At 43.2% G+C, this 23,896-nt stretch overlaps 1 protein-coding gene and 1 long non-coding RNA gene across 2 annotated transcripts in view; one reads left to right on the top strand and one right to left on the bottom strand.

The window, feature by feature from the left end:
- Positions 1–5,082, bottom strand: part of SLC25A36 (solute carrier family 25 member 36) — a 36,986-nt gene extending 31,904 nt beyond the window's left edge. Inside the window, exon 1 of the mRNA XM_045791882.2 lies at positions 4,762–5,082. Coding sequence (XP_045647838.1) covers positions 4,762–4,802 — 41 coding nt within the window. The 5' untranslated portion in view covers positions 4,803–5,082. The remainder of the gene's footprint in view (positions 1–4,761) is intronic.
- Positions 5,083–5,198: 116 nt separating this feature from the next.
- On the top strand, positions 5,199–19,886 carry LOC123788429 (uncharacterized). Its single transcript, XR_006778503.2, has 4 exons — positions 5,199–5,379; positions 7,686–7,729; positions 14,372–14,541; positions 19,033–19,886. It is a non-coding gene; the product is annotated as an uncharacterized LOC123788429 (long non-coding RNA).
- The last annotated feature ends 4,010 nt before the right edge of the window (positions 19,887–23,896 follow it).

Genomic DNA, 23,896 nt, shown 5'->3' with positions numbered 1-23,896 from the left:
ATTGGGTTTTCGGTTTTTGTTTTTGTTTTTTTTGAGAGTGAGTTGCGGGGGGTGGGACAAAGAGAGGGAGAGAGAGAATCCTAAACAGGCTCCAGGTCCAGCTCTGAGCCTGACACAGGCTTTATCTCATGACCCTGAGATCATAAACTGAGTGTCAAATCAAGAGTCAGACACTTACCCAACTGAGCCACCCAGGCACCCCTCTTCTGTATTATTATTATTATTACACATCTCAAGTAGCTCATGAGTACAGGGATCTTCTATGCACTGGTCAATTTTGTGCAAGATTAAAGCAGCATGCTACTTAATAGCTGGAGGCTACTGACAATGCATTCTCAGCTTCACAACTTTAAGGTATGTGAGTACAACTAAAATACATTAAATATATACTACGTGTCTCATTTATTAATCTATAAGATTTTGGACAGCACAAGTATTTTATTAATCAAGTCATAAAACAATTAATGGAAAAGACTAGGAATTATTTCTTAAACATTCTATATAAAAGCCATAACATTTAAAATTATTTTAGTTTTATTCTACTCTCCCACAAAGTTTCTTAACAGTGACTACTGATTTAAATATTTTTTACTATTTATAATAAGCAAACTCCTCATGAACACTGATTTGCACAGCCAATATAATGCTTTAAAAAACTAGCAAGATAGGGCGCCTGGGTGGCTCAGTCAGTTAAGTGTCTGCCTTTCGCTCAGGTCATGAGTGCTCTCTCTTAAATAAATAAAAAATCTTAAAAAAAAGAAAAACAAAAAACCAACCCCAAAACTAGCAAGATAGAATATGTGGAACGTAGTGGGGCTAGAAAGAATCCAGGATCAAGGCAGCCATGCTAAAGATCCTGCCGTTTACAACAACACAAATGAACATGGAAGACATTATGCTCCGTTTACAACAACACAAATGAACATGGAAGACATTATGCTAAGTGAAATAAGCCAGACACAGGAAGCAAAAAACTGCATGATCTCACTTATATATAAAATCTAAAGTCAAATAAGATAGAAGCATAAAGTGTAATCAGCAGGGGCAAGAAGGTGTGGGAAATGGGAAAGGTACTAGCCAACAGTACAAATTTGCAGTTATGTAGGATGAAGAAGTCTAAAGTTCTAATGTATAGCATAATGACTAAAATTAATACTATTGTACTGAATACTGGAAATTTGCTAAGAGTAGATTTCAGGTGCTCTCACATGCAAAAAATGGTAACTACATCAGATGTTATGTCATAATCATTTCACTATGTATAACTATCAAATCATCACCTTAAATATATATAATTTAAAAAAGAACATGTGAAGAGCTCCTATGATTACCTTAGTATGAGGTACTGAAGGCTAGCAAGGGTGACAAAGGCATATAGAGGCTCTGTGACATCCAATTATCCTCAAGTCTCTCTGATTCTACATTTTAAACTTCCCCTCACATTTCCCCTCACCATCCCCACTCCAAGTGCCATAAGCAGGCCTTTACTTTCTTTTTTGCCTTCTAACTGCTCCTGAGTCCCTCTGATCCACCTATGTGGCCAATGAGTTAAGATCAGTTTTAAGTTATCACCAATGCTATTTGCTACTAATAATAAAGTACTAAGTTGGAGCTTTATTGTTAAAAGAAAATCTTACAAGTCAAAGTTGCTTGCTCATTTGCTTTAAGTGCTTTGACTGGCAAAGAATTCCAAGTAAAGAATAGTCAAGTTTGATAGCTGAAGAGCATACAAGTTCATTATTCTATAACATCGAAAACCTAGAAAGGACAGATTCTAAGTTTATTCCTCCTATTTGAGACAGTCTCTCCCTCAAAGAAAAAAAAAAAGGCAAACTGCCTCTTGGTGGATAGCTGACACAATAACTACATAATATATAGTTCTGTTAAAGAATTTAATATACATGTAGTGTCATTAAAATACAGCTTAAATTAAATCTTACTTACATTCTTTGGCAGGGTGTTAAAAGTTGCCTCCATAACTCAATTGACTTAACCAATGACCCTACAAACTCTGAATATTAACTTTAGCAAAAAATAGAATGGGATCAAAGGGTGTCTTAAAGAAAGCGTAAGTTATGCATGTTGAGTGTATCACCCACACCCAAGGCCCAGCACTAGTCCGTTGCAAATGTTCCTGATTTAGTAATATAGCTACTAGGCTTTTAGAATCTCCATGAGATTCTGATAAACACACACTTGAATACAATTATAATACAAACAATCCAAAGGCCCCATACTCAGACAACTTTTGCGTTAAGATTAAACGCCACTGCAAAAGGTTATTTAGTTCTATTATTATATTGAGTTTTCATAACTTAATCTAAATGATACCTGTATGTGAAGCAGCCCAGTCACAACAGCTAATAAGAAGATCTCTCTCCTTTTCTGAACTACCTATTATTGTTAAAGTAAAAACTAACTTTCCTAACTCTTAATTAATATAATTCTATCAGGATAAAAAATAATGAAATCCAGTTTTCTATGAAGAATGTACCAGAAGTGATTGCCTAAATAAGCAACTTTCATATATAAAAGAATTCAACATCTTCAATTAAGAACAATGTAACGGACACAACCCAACATGCATTTTCACAAAGCTTACCATATAGACCTCCAGGATGTTCTACAAAATTGGTTTTATACAATATAGAGCTGGAAGAATCTGTAGAGATTATTTGCATTTCCACAATGCTTAAAATACAGACTTCTAGGATATCTACAAAATTGGCTTTATATAATACAGAGCTGGTAGGATCTGTAGAGATTATTTACCTCTCATTTTACACGTATAGAAAGTTGTCTGACCTTGGGTAAATCAATATACCTCAGTATTTTTCCATATTTTTAAGGGGCTGAACCAGATGATCTTTACCCTCCTTCCTAGTCCCACTATTTCTCTAAAAATGATAAACCAGAAAAGAAAAAAAAAGATAAACCAGGTTTTATTCCAACAAATTATGCAACCACATGTAAATATAAAATCAAGAGATACAAAGGAAGGGAATTTACAAGCCTGATCACCCATGCTATGTCAGGCCTCACATCCCAGTACCTCATTTAATACTCTAAATTACCTGCAGATGCCAGGTTCTTTGGGGGAGGGGAGGCTCCTTAGCGTATTGGTGTTTAGATGCTGCAAAAACTCCATGTCTGCTTTTAAAGAAAAAGCTAACCAGGAGGTCCTTTACATGTATTAATAACAAAAAAGTGACAGATGATCTTAATCCAAACTGGGGATTTAATGCAATCAAGCTAACGTGCCTTACTTTCAACAAAACTTGATATATGAATTTTGAAGGCAGAGTAACAGAAATGCTAGGACCTGGGAAGAGCCTTAGAGATCATATAGTACACCTTCCTCATTTTACAAATGAAGCAATTAAAATAAAAGATTTTTCCATTTTTCACTCAATTAAAATAGCAGCCAGAAGTAGATGTGCGTTCTCCTAACTTTCACACACTACCCTGTGACGGAATTACACGAGGAAGCCTGATAATCAGCCTAACAACACATCTTTACAAGAACACCTACATGAAATATGGAAAGTATTCGTCTAAACTTGGTCTCACGGGTTAAAAGGAAATTATTTTTTTTATTCCAGAAGAGTGGCTGGCCCATGAATGATGTACATTAAGTTTGTTGAGTGAACGTGCTAACAAAATATTACCATCGTCGGCAATAAAGTCTTAAAGTTAAGGTCGACTGAAAAACTGTACGCTTTAAGGGGCTGCGACTTTGTATGGTCATATAGACAGAAAAGAGCCTCAGCATAATTCACCGTAGCCATTTTTTGATGACTATGATCCTACAGATAAGTAACTCTTAAACTTAAAAATGCTAGGATTCCGCAAATAACATGGAAGGAACAATCTAAAAATGAGACTCAACAAACGAGACTCAACTGGCTCAACAAAATAGCCACAGCATTTAGGTTGGCTATCAGGGAGACTTCAGGCTTAGCCCTAATCTTGTACACACAATAACTATCGCCAAAGCACTTGACCTCTCCCTACCCCCGACTTTCTCCTTTAAGCAGACGAAAAGCAGCGGGTGCACAAGAGGGTTGGTTTTCAAGAAAAGAATCTGACCCCAAAGGTAATTCTGCTTTGCACCGCATCTTGCAACCTGGAGAAGCTTGGGCAGAAATCTTCCCCAAAGCGAGAAATCTACAGCTCCAGCGGGCGAGGGAACACCAAAGCCTCCCCGTGGGTGCGGAAGTCCCCCCAGGGCCCACTCCGGCAGCGCGGGCCAGGAAACCAGCTACCCGAGGTCCGAGGTGGGGCGTGAGCGACGTGAGGAGGCCTCGCAGCCCGCACGGCAAGAGGGGGAGGGAGGAGGCGGCCCCGGCGCCCATTTTGTCCTCGGCCTCCGCACCTCCGCCCCGTCCCCCAGGCCTAGAAACCTCCACGAGGCCTGCAGCCACGCTCCTTCCCGCGGCCCCGCATCCCGGACACGCGCTAGGCCTCGGCGCGTTGCCCCGGCCCGCTTCGTCCCCCCAAACTCGCCCGCCGCTCCTCAGGCTCGCCGATACCGCCCCAGCCTCGCCGCGGCTCCGCGGGCCCAAAGCCTTACGTTTGCCCCGGCTTCATCCCTCAACCCTCCCCGCCGGGCCTCAGCCTCCTCAGCATCTCCCCCCACCCGGGCCTCGCCCTCTCCGCCCAGCGGGCAGGAGCCCCCTCACCCCTCTCGCCCGCGTGTCAGGCCACGGCCTTCAGCCCAGCACCCTTAGCCCCAGTCCGCACGCCCTGTCTGGACCGTACCCCCCGGCAAACAGATGCACCAGCGTGTCCCTCTGGGTCATTCTCTCTCCCGCATGTCCTCCGGGCGCTGAGGCGGGACGCGGATCCGGCCAACCGCGACGGCCGGCAGCTTCGGTCCCGGTCTAGAGCCGCACGGCGCCCCAGGGACAGCAGGGGGCCGGCTAACGGAGAAGCGGCTGCAAAAAGCAACGGCGCGGCCCTCCCCGCGGCGCTCCAGCCGCGCCGCCTCCCGCTCCAGCTGGGCGCTCTCGACCAGAGGCGGAGAGCGGCGCGGCGGCGGCGGCGGCGGCGGGGCGAGGCTGCGTGCGGGGGCTCGGATATTCCGGTGACCCCCGACATAAACAGAAGCTTCCATTGGTCCGCGCTGCGTGACGTCATGCGGCCGGCACGCCGCTTTCACGTGATCGCCAAGGGTTTTTTTTTCAATGAAAGGGGCCGTGAGGCGGGGTGGAGCGCGTGTCCTGAGGGTAGTAGGTCACCGTGCTCTTGCACCTAATCCGGGGCGGGGAGGCTGCGCGGTGCCACTTGAGCCTGGGCCGGGCAGGCTGATGGGAGCCCCACGCTCCAGCCGGGACCACGTGAGAAACTGCCTGGACTCCCAGTTCGCCAGCGTGCCAGGTCTCTGACTTTTTTTAAGACCATTTTTTCTTAAAAGGCAGTTTTAGGGTTTACAACAAAATTGAGAGGGAAGTACAGATATTTTGCGTTCACCCGGTTTGATTCACTTTTTGAAAATTGGATTTATGGCATTTCTGCTTCCTAGTATCTACCCCAGGCAGTGCACGGGAAAGGCTTTTACAAGGGTGCAATGTTTACAAACAATGCTTGTAAGAGAAAATTGGAATCAGTAGGGAAAGGAGAAATAAATCATGGACCATTCCTACTGTGCAATGTGCAGTTGTGACAAGGAGTAAGATAGATCCATATGGAAAAAAGAAACTCTAAGGCTTAGTAACAGGCAAAGAGAATTAAAAAACTATAACGTTTATTTTAGAAAGAATAAAGAGAACTAACATTTACTTATTCTTCTAACCAGCAAATATTTTATGTACATACTATGTAAATCAAAGACTCAGGGAAGGAAAATATTTTATTTCTCCAGAACACAGTGACTAAAATATTTTTAATTTTTATTAATTAGTAATTATTTCTAAGGTGTACCAAAGTACAGGAATAATATGACACATGGTATGTACTCATCACATAATCTGTACCCACCCTGAACAAATGTAAATATTTTCCACCTCTTTGTTGGGTGACTTCCATTCCACCTGCAAGGCCCTCACCACCCTTTCCCACCCATGTGGGATTATCCAGGGCCCACCTTACTTTCCTTCAGGGCCACTTTCTTCATGGAGTCCTCCTTGATTGCCTCAGCTCTCTACGCTCTTTACCCCTAAATTCCTACGAAATGTACAGCCTGCATGCCACTGGCAAATGCCACAGTGAATATTCATCTGTAAAATGGGCAGAAGAGTATCCTACTTCCTAAGGTAGTTGTGAGGACTGAAAGCATAAAATGTGTAAAGCATCTACAGCAGTGCTGTGTAAGTACTGTCTGTAAAAATTAGTAGTATTAATTTACTGTCTTATATTCTTAATAGAAATAGCAGCGGTACCTGGCTGGCTGAGTAGGTATAGCACGCCACTCTTGATTTCTGGGTGGTGAGTTTGAGCTCCATGTTGGATGTAGAGATTACTTAAAAAAAAAAAAAAAAAAAAGCTAAACAAAAAATGGCAGCTGATATTTCTTCAACACTTACTAATATGCCAAGCTCTGATCTAAGCACTTTACAGCATTCTCTTATTACATTCTCACAACTACCCTGTGGTAAGCAATATTATTGCCCCAATTTTCCATGAAGAGCCTGAGGTGTAGAATAATTAAGTAACTTGCCCAAGATTAACCAGTTCATTCAGAAGGAGCTTGGATTTGAATCCAACAGAGTCTATCTGACTCCAGAGCTTCAGTTGGTGAAATAATAGCTGCCCGTTAGAGGAGGGAAATTTTGAAACAAAAAACAAAAAAACAAAACCCAGAAAAGTAAAAATAAAAATTGGCACCCAGCCAAACTACCCCAAAACCATTGTATTAGCATTTGGGGACTATTTCTTTCTTTTTTACAGCAGGTTTTGGGGAGTATCATTTACATGCCATAAACCACCTAAAATGCATAATTTAGTGGTTTTTAGTATAATCTCATAGTTGTACAACCGTCACTACCTAGTTCTAGAGCATTTTCCTCACCCAGAAAGAAACCCTACATTTGCTAGCAGTCACTTCCATTCCCCTCTCCCCCTGTCCTCTGGCAACCACTAATCTACTTTCTATCTTTCCAGATTTGCGTAATCTGGACTTTTCATATAAATAGAGTGATACAGTATGTGGCTTTCTGTGTCCGGTTTCTTTCACTAAGCATGTTTACAAGGTTCATCTATGTTGTAGCACGCATCAGTGTTTCATTCCCTTTTACAACTGAACAATAATATTCCGTTGTACGGATATACCCCATTTTCTTTATTCTCAATTGATGGCTCTTTGGATTGCTTCTGTTTCTTGGCTATCATGAATAATGCTGTCGCGAACATTTGTGTGCAAAGTTTACAAAGTACATACATTTTTAATTCTCTTGGTAATATACTTGGGAGTGGAATTGCTGGATCTTAGGATAACTTTATGTTTAACCCTTTGAATACCTGCCAAACTGTTTTCCAAAGTGACTGCACCGTTTTAGATGTATTTCTTTTAAGACAATAGCTCTAGCTCCTGTTTTTGACATAGTGAATATCCTAGTAATTACATTTAATGAAGCTTCTAAAACTGGTAAGGAGGAAGCCAGAGTGTAACAGTTATGTGTAACAGTTATTTCCTTTGTGAGCAATAACAGTTCATATGTGACCCGTTTCTTTTGAACTTCCTTCAGATGCCATCGTGGAAGGAGACTCTGCCCCCTGCGTGGTCTGCCTGGTACGTCATGGGGACTGCCCACTGGCCTGTGGTTGCAGAGGTCACCATTCTTGTGGAGATCCAGGGTTGGGTTCGCTGTCATACTTGCTGAAGTTTTGCAGCACTGCCATCTGTCTGCTCTTTTATAACCATACTTCTTCACTCCTGTTGACTAGAGCACATTCTTCAACACCAGCACAAACAGGAGGTTTCTTACGCTGCCAGGTGCTTTTCCGGGAGAAGGATGTTAAGGGAGGGTGAGTGGAGCAGAGACCATGCTTTAGTGTCAGGCACACCTTCGCCTCCCCGAGCCCCCATTCCTGCCCAGGGGTCTTCTGGGAGTTGTAGGGTTTTTTTTGTTTGTTTGTTTTTGTTGTTGTTTTAACTGAATCTAGAAAAAGAAACTGATGGGGAACTGTGGCTGCAACTGGATGCTCATCTCCGAACAAATAAATAAGCTCATTGTGAAGTGGAGGGGACCGCCACTGTCTTTCCTGATTGGTACTGGCCTCGAATTCTAATTGCTAATGGGCTTAAGAAAAGTTTTTAGTAGCTATTTGTGGGGGAGTGGAGCATAGATGAAACACTGATGCCACCATTCCCACACACTTCGATTTTATTAGTCTTGGAGGTACAGAAAATTTGTATGTGTTTCAAATTTTGGATTGGCAACATTAGTTTTTTTTTTTTAAGTTTTATTTATATAAGTAATCTCTACACCCCACCTGGAGCTCAAACTCAGGACCCGAAGATCTAGAGTCACATACTCCTCCAACTGAGCCAGCCAGGTGCCCTGGCAACATTAGTTTTAAATGTTTGGGTAGGATTTTTTCTTTTCCTAAGTAAGCTCTACCCCCAAGGTGGGGCTCGAGTTTACAACCCCAAGAGGCACATGCTCTCCTAACTGAGCCAGTCAGGCACCCCAGGATTGTTGTGGGGTTTTTGTTGTTGTTGTTGTTGTTTTTAAAATCTCTGTATCTTCTTAGCTATTTCAGTGGGAGGTTGGGAGAGATTGTTTTACATCCTCTTAACCAGATGCCACTTTATTTATATATTTTCCTATTTTGCTTTTAAGAGAAAGTAATAAATTCAAATACAGAGGTGCATGAAGTAGAAATTAAAATACTCTCCTCAACCTCCCTTCCTAAATCCCACTCCTCAGCAGAAATCACTGGTAGGAGTGGAGCAAGTGCCCTTCTGGGTACTCTGTGCCACGTGATGGCAGTCCTCTCAGAGCTGATCTCTACAGCACTCATATGTGCCAGGCACTGTTGCAGGCACGTCGCGTGTATTTATATTAACCCTCTCTAGAACTTAATGAGGTACATTCTACGGATGAGGAAACTGAGATGCAGAGATGTTAGAGGAGTTGTCAAGGTGACTCAACTAGCAAGTAGCCGAGCTGTGATGAAAATCTAGGTAGTCTGACTCCAGAGTCTGTAAGCTTATCCTCTGTTCCATACCATCTCAACTGTTTTTTGGTTTGATGGTGAACATTAGCTATGGTTACTACAAGAGGGCAGAGGGTGGGGAGCTTTTGAAGGAACTTATGAAGATGTGGTGCCCCGTGAATAGGTGTGCTCTTACCTCTGAGCCCCACGCGGAGTCAGGAGAGCAGCTGATCCCGGATGCAGGTTTGATCTCCCACCAAGCACCCCTTCCATCAGCCACCCTGTGCAACACATTCAGGCATAAAAGGTTCTTCTTAGATACACAGGTGAAAGCAGAGCTAGTGTTGGAGATAGATAAGGAGGTTAAAGAAATGGATTTTACCCAGAACACATCAACAGTTTGCTTGTAGGAAACACCATCCCTCAGGGTCCAGTTCAGAAGTGTGTCCCGGGAGGCTTAAGAAAAACAAACCCCAATCCAATTTTTCCTACCCCGCAGGACAGGACTATTGGAAAGGTGAGGAGAACTTGCAAAGAAAGGTATAGATTTTGTTGCAAGAAAGGTACACACTTTTAAAATTTGTCTGGACAATGCCTGGGACTTCAGCAATTTGTGGTGATACAGATTTCCCATTTAATAATCCATCTAAAGGCCTTACCGAGGGCCTCTGCTTTGAAATCCAACTTGCCTATTGGCATTTGGATCTTGCTTTTTTGGGGGGTTGGGGTGGGGGTAGGGATCTTGCTTTTAACATTGACTCTGTTTTTATTACAAAGTGATAAAGGCAAACAAACAACTCAATTGAAAAAAAAATGGGTAAAGGACCTGTATAGACATCTCTCCAAGGAAGATATACAAGTGGCCAACAAGCACATGAAAAGATGCTCAATGTCACTAATCGTTACGAACATGCAAATCAAAATCACGATGAGATATTACTTCACACGTATTAGGATGGCTGGTACAAAAACAACAAACACAAACAGAAAGTACCAAGTCTTGGGGCGCCTGGGTGGCGCAGTCGTTAAGCGTCTACCTTTGGCTCAGGGCGTGATCCCAGGGTCCTGGGGTCGAGCCCCACATCAGGTTCCTCCGCTGGGAGCCTGCTTCTTCCTCTCCCACTCCCCCTGCTTGTGTTCCCTCTCTCGCTGGCTGTCTCTCTCTCTGTCAAATAAATAAATAAAATCTTTAAAAAGAAAGAAAGAAAGAAAGAAAGAAAGAAAGAAAGAAAGAAAGAAAGAAAGAGAAAGAAAGAAAGAAAGAAAGAAAGAAAGAAAGAAAGAAAGAAAGAAAGAAAGAACCAAGTATTGGCCAAGCTGTGGAGAAATTGGAACCCTTGTGCATTGCTGGTGGGAGTGTAAAATGATGTAGCTGCTGGGAAAAACCCTATGGCAGTTCCTCAAAAACGTAAACATGTGATTACCGTATGTTCCAGCAATTTCACTTCTAGGTATATACCTCCCCCCCAACAACTGAAAGCAGAGACAAACAGATAAGTCCATACTGATGTTCATAGCAGCCCCCCCTCCCCACTGTGTTTTCCCTGTTGTAGCTTCCCAGACCTATCACCGTCTTTGAGTTTACTCGGCAACTATTTGTCTTATGATAACTATGTCAGTTTTGTCCACTGCAAAGACAAATGGTATAGATATTTCTCTTGTACAACTTTTTACTCTTCTTGGAGTTAACAATGGTACTTTCCCCCAAATTGGTTTAATTTTCTATACCTATCCTTAATTTTTCCCACATACTACATCACCTCTATTGATGGCCTAGATATCTTATTTTCTAAATGTTAAAGTATCAGTCTTGTAAGCCCATTTTTTTGCTCCCTCTGAAGACCTCCCTCCTGGTATCTTCCATCTTCCTGTCCCAACAGGAACTAGTTGCTCTATTGGCTACACAATTTTCATCCTGGGATTTATACAGCCCCCCTACCTGTTTCCTAGATCTCATGGTTTTTTTTTTTTTTCTTTCTTTATCTGCTATTTTGTTTTGCTGAAGTACATCCTTCAGCAGCTGCGAAAGAAAAGGTGTATAGGTGGTATTATTATTACACATGCTTTTTAAAAAATAAATATTTTATTTATTTATTTGAGAGAGAGTGAGAGATCATGAGCAGAGGAGAGGGGTAGGGAGAAGCAGACTTCCTGCTGAGCAGGAAGCCTAATGCGGGACTCAATCCCGTGAACCTGGGATCATGACCTGAGCCAAAAGCAGACATTTAATCGACTGAGCCACTCCAGGCACCCATGATGCATACTTTCATTTTATCTTCACATTTGATAATTTGGCTAAATACCGGATTCTGGGTTGAAAATCATTTCCCTCTTTTTTTGAAGATTTTATTTTTAAGTAATGTTCACACCCAATGTGGGGATCAAACCCAAGATCAAGAGTTGCATGCTCTATTAACCAAGCCAGCCAGGCACTCCCTCCTTCTGACTTTTGAAGCCATTGCCACCTTACTTTCTAGCTTCCAAGGCTAATATTGAGAAGTTTGACTCCATTTCTACTTCTGGTCTTTTATATATAACATACTTTTTGCTCTTTTAACTCTTAGAGTCTTTCCTTTTCATCTCTAGTTTTGAGAAATTTCGTGACAAAGTGCCATGATGGTGATCGGGGCCCTACATTCATTGGGCGGGGTACTCAGTGGGCCTTTTCAGTCTGGAGAGGAAAATCTAGGGTTTACCCTTAGAGAGTTCTTTAATGGTTTCACATGTGCTTGTTTGGTCTTTCGGTTCCCAGAGCCAAAACAGATACTTCGTATTACCTGTCCCCCACAGTACCTGGCAAGAAGTGATCACTAGGTCAGTACCCAGGGTCAGGGGCCAAAGGTTAAAAGGATAAACTTTGGCAGCAACGCCCCGAGAAGCAGCAGTTGACAAATATTTGGTGCGGAGAAGAGTGAAAACAGCTTTATTTCACAAGCCTTTGAGTCTGGGGTGGGGAGAACTGGTTCAGCAGCTTTTCACCTTCACCAGCTTCCAGGCCACTCCAGGCCATATCCTCTTAGGTTGCCTAATAGTTGAGAGAACAGAAGGGAAATGGAGAACGGGACTGGGCCGTCTCATTGTACGTGGGGTTAGGGTCAAAGATCAGTGCTGGAAGGGAAAGCCCCACACCCCATAGTCAAAATTACCTTGGAAAATCCCAAATCTCCCAGAAATACAGGATACTAAGAACTTTTTTGCACTTGGAATGTTTCCCTCTGTCCTCAATTAATCTTTCATGTCTTCTCCCAGGATGTCAGTGAGACCATTGCCATCCAGTTTCTTGGCCACAGCTAAACAATTTGTTTTTCTTCTTGTCATTGATGGGAAACTACTTGAAGTTGCTTTCACAGCTTTTCCATAATTTTGGCTCTGTAAGACTTACTGCCAAACAAGAGGGAGTACCAAGAATCAGAAATCTCATTAAAAACCAGGCAAAGTTTATAAGGCTGTGGTTTTAAGACACTTGACATCAGACAATGAAAGACAATAATTCCTGAGAGTTGAGAAACAAAGTTAGCCATGTAATCATCTCAGCTTATTGCCTGGGAGAGAGTTCCCGGCTACACCACAGGAAGATGGAAACTGGACAGAGCTGTCAGACTCCCTGGGTTGTGGACACACAGCTGAGAATTCAGGGAGACCAAGGCAGCCAGAGTGTGGGGGACGGAGTACCAAGAACCCCAGAGGGTCCTCCTGAAGTTTCTAGCTGAGTACTAATCACATGAGGAAACCCACCGAGGGAGGCAATAATACCCCCTCCTAGAATGAGAGGGAACCACACGTGGCATTCTCACAGGGCCAGGAATAGTGCCTATTCACATCAGCACGGTGGAACACCTCACAGATCATGGGGCATTGGGGAGAGTCCTTGGAAGGGTTTTGCCTCACTAGTGGGGAAGAATTAGCCCTGTTCTGGTCCTGCATGATATATCTTAAAAGTGAGGTGTGAAAGGATGAAACTTTAGTTTTTTAAATGCATTTAATAAGGCATTTTAATCCATCCTAGATAAGGCCAAAAATCTACATTGGAATTCAAAAACATCCAGCATTCAACAAGGTAAAAGCTACAATGTCTGGGATCAATCCAAGATTACCAGACATGCAAAGAAGTAGGAAAATATGCCCCCAAAATATGTTATTATATATATACATGTATATATATGTATATATATGTATATATATGTATATATATATTATGTATATATATATTTAGGAATATTTAGGATTGTTAGATCCTCCTGATGAATATATGTGTGTGTGTGTATATATATATATATATTTGTATATATATATATATATATATATATATATATATATGAAGGAGTATAGCATTATTTGAAGGTAAACTGTGATAAGTTAAAAATATATATTATAACCCCCAAAATACCCACTAATGTAACAAAGACACAAATATCTTAAAAGTAAAAAAATGAGAAAGAAAGATATACGTGCTAGCACCAGTAATAGAAAGTGGGAGTGGCTATATTATTAGACAAAGTGGATTTCTGCCCAAAGTATATTATCAGGGATAAAGAAGGTCATTTCACCATAATTAACAGTCAATTCATCAGGAGGATATAACAATCCTAAATATTTACCTAAAATATAGCTACAAAATACATATAGCAAAAAACTGTTAGAACTTTAAAGGAGAAATAGGCGAATCCTCAATTACCATCAGAGATTTCAATACCCCTCTTTAAATAATTGATAGAACAAATAGACAATCAACAAGGATATACAGTTTTGAACTGCGCTATCGACCAACTCATCCTAATTGCGTAGAACGCTTGTATAGAACACTTCTCTCAGTAACAGCAGAATATACATTCTTTTGAACATTTACCAGATCAGATTCTGGGCCAACAGAATGTATCTGAGAAAGTTTAAGAGGACTCAAGTCATGCAAATTATTCTCTCCAACAACAGTGGAATTAACTTGAAATTGTTAAAATGATTTTAGCTGAAATATGGGATTGCTTTAGGCTTGAGTGCACCCTCTGCTCATTTGATTCCTATAAATGAAGTGTATGCATGATTCTACTCTTATATGGGCAAAGAGAAAGTGTGTAAACAGAACCTAGTGGGCTGCTGGATGTGTATAGGTAGTAGGCAGGTCATTGAAGAACCGATAAATTGGTGAAATTGTGGGTGTGGATTAGAAATAGTATACCATCCCTTCTGGTCCAGTAACAAAATGTTTATGACAGTTATGCAACTAACTTATATTCAGGTAATTTTTTTTTAAAGATTTTATTTATTTATTTGACAGAGAGAGACAGCCAGCGAGAGAGGGAACACAAGCAGGGGGAGTGGAAGAGGAAGAAGCAGGCTCCCAGCGGAGGAGCCTGATGTGGGACTTGATCCAGGAGCGCCGGGATCACGCCCTGAGCCAAAGGCAGACGCTTAACGACTGCGCTACCCAGGCGCCCCTATATTCAGGTAATTTTTATCAGTTAGGGACCCAACACATTGGTGGATGTTTCACATGTATGCTATCATTCTGTTCTCACAACACAACCATGAGGTTGGGTTTATTTTTTCCCCTCCTTATCAAGAGGGGGAGGTAGAGAGAGGTAGATTGGGGGGAGGGGAGAGGATAAGAGAGAGAGAGAAAAGGAGATGAAGAGGAGGAAGAAGAACCAGACAGAGAGAGAGAGAAGATGAAGATAATGAAGAGGAGGAAAAATGAGACGGAGAGATTGAGAGAGACTGGAAGAGGAATGGGGAGAGGGAGAGGAAAGCTCTGCTCCCTGGCCTAGCACATCACGGTGAAGTCCCTGTCTACCTCTTCCTCCCGCTCTCCCAGCCCTTCCTGCAGGCACAGGTCCCTCTCAACTGCAGCATGGCCCACACTCCCACAGTAGCACCGGCCTCTGCAGATCACGCCCTGTCCACTCCTTAAGCCCGTGCACTCCCTGAGCAGCAGGATTCCTGGCACACAACAGAGACCACGCTTCCCCAGGTTGGGAACCATTTCACATTTGTCTTTGTAGTCTCTTTGGTGCTTGGCATCGTGGATGGCCAATAAATATTTTCCACGTGCCTACTCTGTGCCAGGTACTGTCCCAGAGGAACAACGAGTCACTCTAGGTGCCAGCCCTGGCTGAGTTCATATTCTAGACAAAATTCTGGTTAACAAATCAAATAACTGTACTATGAAACTTCTACTATGAAGAAAAAGTAAATGATGGGAGAATGTAGTTTATTTTTTGAAAGATTTTATTTATTTGTTTGACAGAGAGAGCGAGCGAGCACTGGCAGGGGAAGCAGCAGAGGGACAGGGAGAGGGAGAAACAGGCTCCCCACTAAGCAGGGAGCCCAATGTGAGGCTCAATCCCAGGACTCCAGGATCATGACCTGAGCTGAAGGCAGACACTTAACCAACTGAGCCACCCAGGCGCCCAGGAGAATGTAGCTTAGACTGAGTGGTTATGGACATACTCTCTGGGGACCCGGCATTTATGTTGAAAGCTGAGCGTGGTAAAAGGAACCAGCCATGTGAAGATGGGGATTGTATTAGTTTCCATGGCTGCCATAACAAAAACAATACAGACGCGGTCGCTTAAACAACAGAACTTTATTTTCTCACAGTTCTGGAAGCTAGAAGTCCAAGATTAAGGTGTTGGCAGGTTTGGTTTCTTCTGAGGCCTTTCTCGTTGGCTTGCAGATGGCTGCCTTCTCATGTAGTTGTCCCTGGGTCTGTGTGTGCCTGTGTCCTAATCTCTTATAAAGACACCAGTCATATTAGATTAGGACCTACCCACGTGACCGTGACCGAATTTTACTTTAATCACCTCTTTAAAGACCCTATCTTCAAATACAATCACATTCTGAGGTACTGGGAGTTAGGACTTCAACATGTGAATTTGGGGAGGACACAAGTCAGCAAGTAACGGAGGTGAAGTGCATCTTCAGGAATAGCAAGTGCAAGGGCCCCGAGGGAGTTTCAGGGAAAAGGGAGGCAGTGGGGCGGGAGCAGAGTGAGCAAGGAGGGACTGGCTGGACGTGCAGTTGGCTAGGCGGCCAGGGGCCAGCTCAGGGAGGCACTTTAGGTCATAGCAAGGATTTTAGCCTAAGGGTGATGGAAACCTACTGGAGGGTTTTAACCAGAGGAGTGCGAGGACTTGATTTTCAATTTCAAAAGATCACTCTTGTAAGGTGGAAACTGGATGGAAGGAGGGTAAAAAGGGACGTAGGAAACGTGTTAGAAGGCCAGTGCGGTGGTGGCTTGGACAGAGTGCGCTCAGAGGAGTAATAAGTAGGCTGGGGGAGGGGAAGCGTAGTGAATGGGAAGGAGGAAGAAGATACATGATATGTTTTATAAAAATGTAAATTTTCAGCCAAGAGTCATCATCACGGTGAGTAGAAGGTGCTAATTTAACATTTTCCATGAACAAAGCAAGGTCATTTTAATGAGTCTTGGATAATTTGGTTGGAATAATAAGTTCCATTTATTGAGCCGCTACTATGTGGCAGATATTTGTTTTACATGCAGTTTCATTTCATCCTCAAGACAATCCCATGAGAAAGAATTATCACCACCCTCACAGAGATGAGGAAACGCAGGCTTTCATGAAGCCACCCGTAAGCATCGGAGCTGGACATGTACTCTCCATTCCCCCAGCCCCCTCCTGATGCCCCTCAGTACCCCGCTCTTTTCCCTGCCCCGGGCCCTCCCAAGGCCATCCACTGTTCACTGTTGGACTCCGAGGCTCCTTCGTTTCCCTTGAACACCTGAGCCCACCGGATCTGCCAGTGGAGTGAGCCCCGGAGTGGAGACCTGAGGCTGCAGGCCTTTAATAAGATAGGGTTGCCAAGAGGGAACAATTCATTGCATGCTTTATTAATGTACTAATCGTATGTTCTCCATGAAATATTAATCATGAACTCTTGCTAATACAACGTCTGGGGAGCAGTGAGCAACTTTGACTTGTGGCAATCTTGAAAGTACCGACCCCCCCCCAATTCTGGTTTTCAGCTGAGTTCTGGTTCAGGATCCTCTGCTCTGACCCACCAGAGAGATCTACTCTACCCAGAGGATTCTCTGCTCAGCTCCATTCTTCAGCCCTCCTGAGGAAAGCTGCAGGCTTATTGTTATGAAAGGAAAAAAAAATGTTCAAAGGGGAAAGAGAGAGAGAGAAGGCCAGGCCAGATGGGTAGGGCGGCAGCTGGCAATGCTGGGAAAGCAGAGGCAATAAGGGGGCGGGAGGAGGTGGAGAAAGGGAAGTAGAGAGGTCAGGCTGAAGACCTCCTCTTCCTACAGGGGCCACTGAACAGGGTGAAGTGTATCTGACCTGAGCTGCCTGGCTGTGGGCGAGAGGAGGCCACTTTCCACCCCCAAGTGGTTTTTTTTTTTTTTTTTTTTTGCTGGCCAGGAGGAATGTTAACCATGGACGCCAAACAGAAGTGGTCTTTATTCTTACTTGGCCACAGCCCACACTGCCATCTTGTCTTCAGGGAGCTTCAGGGCCAGGAGCAGTTTTAAGAAATAGTCAACAAAGAGGAAGGAGTGGCTGGGTGTGCTGGGCAAGTATCTGGTGATTTTCAGAGCCTACGCCCCAGGGCGTTCCTGTCTAATAGGATCAAAAAGGCCCTTTCTGCCGATGAAGGGAGAAACATCTTACTGTGTTATCTGGCCCACTGATAGAGGAGGTAACTGGTTTGCTGCCATAGGGAATGACCAGTTTGAGAGAGTAGACAAGTTCAAGGAGCCCCCAGGCTAATGGTCTCTGTTCTCAGGGAGCCCTCAGTTTATCTTTTCCAGCCCAGTGTAGCTTATACAACCACTGTTTACAGTACATTCTAGGGTATGGTGACCCCATGCATGTACTTTATCATATTTGGAGAAGTGTTAGGAAGTATACAGGCACCTCTTGTCAGTAACCACCAGATACAGACTTTTAAAAGCATTCTGTTTTTCAGATCCAAATACATATAAGAGTTTAGTACAAAAGTGACATTTCAAAACAACTTCGTGTTGGAATTACTCGATTAATCCCATCTGTAAAAAACAGAGCTTGGACTCCCAATATCATTCCTTAGATCAAAACTAATTCCAGATGGATCAAAGATTTAAATACAAAAAGATAAGCCAAATCAACAGAATGAGAAGACAAGCCACAGCCTAGGAGGAAATATTTGCAAAACATGTATCTTTTAAAGAACTCTAATCGAAAGTATACAAAGAATCCTTACAACTCAACAATAAGAAATGAGCAATCTAATTAAAACATGGGCAAAGATCTGACCAGACGCTTCACCAAAGAAAATATAAAAATGGCAAGTAAGCATATGAGAAGATGTTCAATGTCATCAGGAAAATACAAATTAAGGGGCACCTTAAAATACAAATTAAGGTGGTTCAATCGGTTCAGTGCCTGCCTTCAGCTCAGGTCGTGGTCTCAGGGTCCTGGGATGGAGGCCCACGACTGGACCCCCGCTCAATGGGGAGCCTGCTTCTCCCTCTCCCTCTCCCTCTGCCCCTCCCCCTGCTCCTTCTCTCTCACTCACTCTCTCAAATAAATACATATAATCTTAAAAAAAAAAAGAAAGAAAAATACAAATTAAAACATAAATACATAAATACATAAAAACATAAATACATAAAATCTTAAAAAAAAAAGAAAGAAAAATACAAATTAAAACAATGAGATACCTCTAAACACCTATCAGAATGGCCCAGATCCAAAACCCCGACAACACCAAATGCTAGTGAGGATGTGGATACACAGGAACTGTCATTCATTCAATCCTGTCGGGATTACAGAATGGTACGGTGATTTGGAATACATTTTGGCAGTTTCTTACAAAATTAAACAGACTCTTACCCCGTGATTCAGCAGTCATGCTTGATATTTACCCAGAAGAATTGAAAATATATCCTCCCCCAAACCTGCAAACCGGTATTTATAGCGGCTTTATCCCTAATAGGCAAAACCTGGGAGCAACCGAGATGCCCTTCAGTGGGTGTGTGGATAAACGGTGGTGCATCCAGGCAGTGGAAAACTACTCAGCACCATAGAGAAATACCAAGCCATGGAAAGACATGGAGGAATCTTAACTGCATCTTCCCAAGTGAAAGAAGCCCGTCTGAAAGGCTATACACTTTGTGATTCCATTTATATGACATTCTGGAAAAGGCAAAGCTGTGAGGAGGTAAGAAGATGAGTGATTGCCAGGAGCCGAAGGAGGGAGGGATGAATAGGCAGAGCACAGAGGATTTTGAGGGAACCTCTAATGGTGGATACAGGTCATCATACATTGGTCAAAACCCATAGAATGCACAACCACGAGCGAAACCTAAGGTAAACTATGGACGTTGGGTGACAAAGACGTGTCAGTGTAGGTTCATCAATGACAAAGAATGTGTCACTCAAGTGCAGGAGGTGGACAGTGGGGAGGTGGTGCACGTGTGGAGTCAGAGGTACGTGAGAATTCTCTACTTTCCACTTAGTTTTGCTGTGAACCTGAAACGAGTCTAAAAAATAAGGTTTATTAAAAAATGTAAATCCTCAGAAACAAAACATACGAAAACAAAGCTAAGCCAAGCAGCTGTAGTCATCATAACCCCAAACTGGGAAATATGCAGCAGGTGAAAGGATAAATGAAGTGTGGTTTAGCCATACAATGAGAGACCACTCAACATTAAAAAAGAGAGAAGATGCATACAATAACAGGGATAAATCTCAGGGACGCCAAACTCAGGGAAAGAAGCCAGAATCAAAGGACATGCTGTACAATTCTCACATGACATTCTGTATACTTGAACTGGGTGCGTTTTATTATATGTCATTATACTTCAATAAAATTGTAAAAATGAAACCATAGACATTTTAGAAGAAATCATGGGAGACTCAAAAGAAGATGTAATTTGGGTATGAGGAGGTCTCATCTAAACATGGCACAAAACCTGGATGGCATAAAAGAAGGGACTGATAAATTTGATTATAGAGAGGCAAATTTTCTATAGGGCAAAGAAATGCCATGTACAAAAGAAAGCAAGCGACAAACTGGGGAAAATATTTACAACCTGGTCTCTCTTGTTCTTCAAGTACTCTAGCCCAAAGAGCTTGCAAGTATAAACCTATGTGGTCAAAACTGAGCCTGGTGAGGGATAGAAATAAGGGCGTATATGTCCTGAGGGCTGTGGCTGGGGATTGGAGTTGGGCTGGGTTCATCATGGAGGGCTTGGCTTGCTGGAGTAGGCGTTTGTATTAATAGGGCATATCCCATTTGTGCTATATGCAGTGCCCCACCTGGTCCCAGACTACCAGCGGGCTCCTGCTGCAAGGTTAAATAGGGTGGCACTGGGTTCTAGAAGGATTTTTATTCCCAGGATGGCCTTCTTCCTTATCCCTGTGTCTTGATCATGATGTAGGAAAAATCCCTTTCTTTTAAGTTTGTTTTCCCAAATTAAATCTTAAAAAGGAAACAAATGCAAAACGTCTCCCGTACACTGCTCTCCTCCCCCACTGCCTTAGTATCTAAGCATCTTCTAAAAACCTAGTTTCTGATTAACTAAAGCTAGTCCCAGATTAGACTGGCTGACCCTGCTGATCTCACACCTGAGTCCTGGCTCCTTTCCCTCGTGGCTGCTATGTCTGGATCCTAAATAAAGACTGTCTGGCTTCTAGGCCAAGGTCATTGGGGTTGGCATGATGTCTGGGTCTGTTTGGATGTTGTGTCCTGACCTGAGCTGGCTTCCCAGTCTCAGACCTTGGGCCCCAAGTCACCATCCTCGGCGTACTCTGAGTGGTGTTTCCCCTCTGAGGCAGGCAGCTGTGATTAGTTGCCTTGATCCCTGCACTGGCCCTTGGCTTCTCTGAGAAGAAGTCCCTTTCTTGTGTGTCCAGAAGATTCTCTCCTTTCTTTTCAAGCCAGTCACCATTTGCTTTGCAGTTGACTGTTTCTCTTCTCCAGGAGCTTTCTACACGTCTGAGCTCCCAGACACCCGTCTACACCTTCCCGGGTACCTATTAGGAGCCAGGTTCTTAGCTGGATGCTGGGATCAGCCCTGCCTTAAAGTTGCTCACAGTTTAGTGGAATGGACAGACGAGTAAATAGGCATAACAAAGCACGGCTGTGATAAAGGGAAGCCCGGAGTGGGGAGGAAGAGTGGGGTCCTAGAAGGCAGAAGAGCTCAGTGAGCTGCGATCGGGGGAGATTCCTGCAGGAGGTGATGTTGGAGCCCAGCCCTGGAAGGCAGACAGGGAGACAGGGAGGGGTAGACACCTGCACAGAAGAAATACCCTGTGTGGAAGCATGGAACAGGGGGCGAGCTTTGGGACCCGGAGACAGGAGGATGACACAACTCATTTCCTCTTTTGGGCCGTGTTGATCAGGATGACCTTGTTTACCTGATTGCTATGGCCCGCCCTATCTTTTATTAGCTCTCTATGGTCTAATATAGAATTCAGCAGCTCACCACAGGAAATCTTCGTTATCTGATGCAGTTCCTGAGGTCAGGAATTGGAAGCAGCTTGGCTTCCGGTGCTTCTGACTCGGGATCTCTGATGAAGTTGCTGTGAAGCCGTCTCCTAGGCCAGAGTCATCTTAAGGCTTGACTCAGGTTGTAGAGTATGCTTCTCAGCTCACGAAGAAGGTTGTTGTCAAGCTTCTCACCGTGTGGCCTCTCCATAGGGATGCTTGTAACATGGTAGCCGACTTCAGAGAGAGAGGGAGAGAAAAGAAGGAGGAAGAGAAGGAGGGGGAGGGAGAGGAGGAGGAAAGGGGAAGGAAGAAGAGAGCCCATAGAAGCCAGTTTTGTGTAATCTAATCTCAGAAGTGGCATCCCATCACTTCTATCACATGCTGTTGTGACACAGACCAGCCATGGTGCATTACAGGAAGAGACTACACAAGAGTCCAGGAGGTGGGATCATTGGGGCTATTTTGGAGGCTGGGTACCACATATCCTGTGGTTAAACTGGATTATGTCACCTGTGATCCAAGGTGTCATACTACGCAGACTTGGTCTCTCAGGCAGCCAGTTGGCTTCATTGGGGCCCCTCATCTTTACCTGGAGTTTCTTAGCACTGGGTCACCTTTCTTAGAAAGGTAGACATTTCCTTGCCTCTTCCTACTTGGGTAGTAGGAGTTTTCCTTTTGGCCTCTCAAATCTTTTGTTTCTAGTTTGTAGAAGTCCCTTACTTCTCACCCCACTCCTAAGGGATTTGGGACACACTCTGAGCCAGATGAATGACCAGGTCTTCTCTGACTCAGCTAACATTATGGGGTGCCTGGGTGGCTCAGTCAGTTAAGCGTCTGCCCTTGGCTCAGATCATGATCTCAGAGTCTTGGGATTGAGTCCCACATCAGGCTCCCTGCTCAGCGGGGAGTCTGCCTCTCCCGCTGGCTGCCCACCCCCCCGCTTCTCTCTCTTTCTCTCACTCTCTTTCTCTCTCTCAAATAAATAAGCAAAATCTTAAAAAACAAACAAACAGGTTTACCTTCTGAGAGTCTAGGTGTAGCCAGGGGATGGCTCTTCTTGAACCTTATTACTCAAGTTTCATAATTCCAAAATATTAAAAGAATTTTCAGGAAGAGAAGAGAAAGAGTGCTGTTGCTCACATCTTGGGGAGGTGGTATATGTGGTGTGGTGAAAATAACATGGGCTTAGGTTGCAGACAAACCTGATTCCATCATTGACCAAGGTCTTTAAACTCTCTGAACCTCAGTTTCCTCATCTGTGAAATGGGTTGCTCTGAAGATTAAATGAGATAATTCATACAAAGAAAGCATTTGCTGGAAATACATTGTAAAAGTTGAGACTTTATTTATTGACTTAATATTTTTTCCCCTCTTCATGGTACTGGTTTTAGTATTATCACTACTATCTTCTTTCAAGATCCAACTTGATCCTTACCTCATTTCTATCACATTAATCTAACCAACATTGCCATCTCTGTTCTCTAAACTCAAATTGCACTCTGAGTCAGAACTTCATCATTTACTACTTAATTACCTATCATCTTCTGTTCCCTTCTACTTACTTTGTGTCAGTCTTGCCTTGGCAGTTAGATTTTAGTCTTTTCCTCTAGTAAAGCCCAACCCAGCAGTAACTCCGTAATTGATTGACAGTTGTTCAAGATACCACGTATCCTTGCGGGGCTGGCTGCAATGTGAATCGCCTGCTGTGAACTCCAAAACTTTCAGGAGAAGAAAAGGGAAGGAGGAGGGAGCAAAGTAGCTAAGTACAGATGCTATCAAGAACCTTTGCATATGAAATTTCGTGTCACTTCACTTGCTCTGATTTTGTCGAGTTTCCAAATGAACTGCTAAAACCCTCAGTTCAGCTAGCAACCAGCAGGGAAGCCATCAAACCAGATGGGATTCATTTCTTTAAAACAGTGTGAATTAATCTTACTTCTGCAGAGGAAAACAGGCTCTCACCCTTTAAAATGCTTCTTAAAATATACCAGCCTAATATTAATCTGAAAATATAATGTAAATAGTTCTTCCTGAAAGACAGCAGTGCTACTATTTAAAAAAAAAACCCCAAACCCATGTTTCTTTGCCACAGTTGACAACATGTTTATCAAGGTGGAGACTGTTTCATAATAAGGGAAGAATGGTTCCATTAAGGCATCAGCTTTATGGAATCCAGTGGCTGGCTTCAAGTGCTATTTTAGAGCCTTTATGACATGTATAAATGTCAGTGTTGACAGCTCTAGCTTCCTGTTACCAAATGTGAATAAAATTAGTCCTCATTTTAAAAAGTAACATATTATATAGAGAAAGTTGAACTACAGGGTTGGTTCATTAATGCACCCATTCCCTTTCTAGAACCTGCCAT

This window comes from Ursus americanus, chromosome 20, assembly GCF_024610735.1.
Source record: "Ursus americanus isolate L20-20 chromosome 20, mUrsAme1.1.p, whole genome shotgun sequence".
Taxonomy (NCBI): Eukaryota; Metazoa; Chordata; class Mammalia; order Carnivora; family Ursidae; genus Ursus; species Ursus americanus.
The sequence above is the reverse complement of the archived record's forward strand: the minus strand, read 5'-3'. Positions and strand labels throughout refer to the sequence as shown.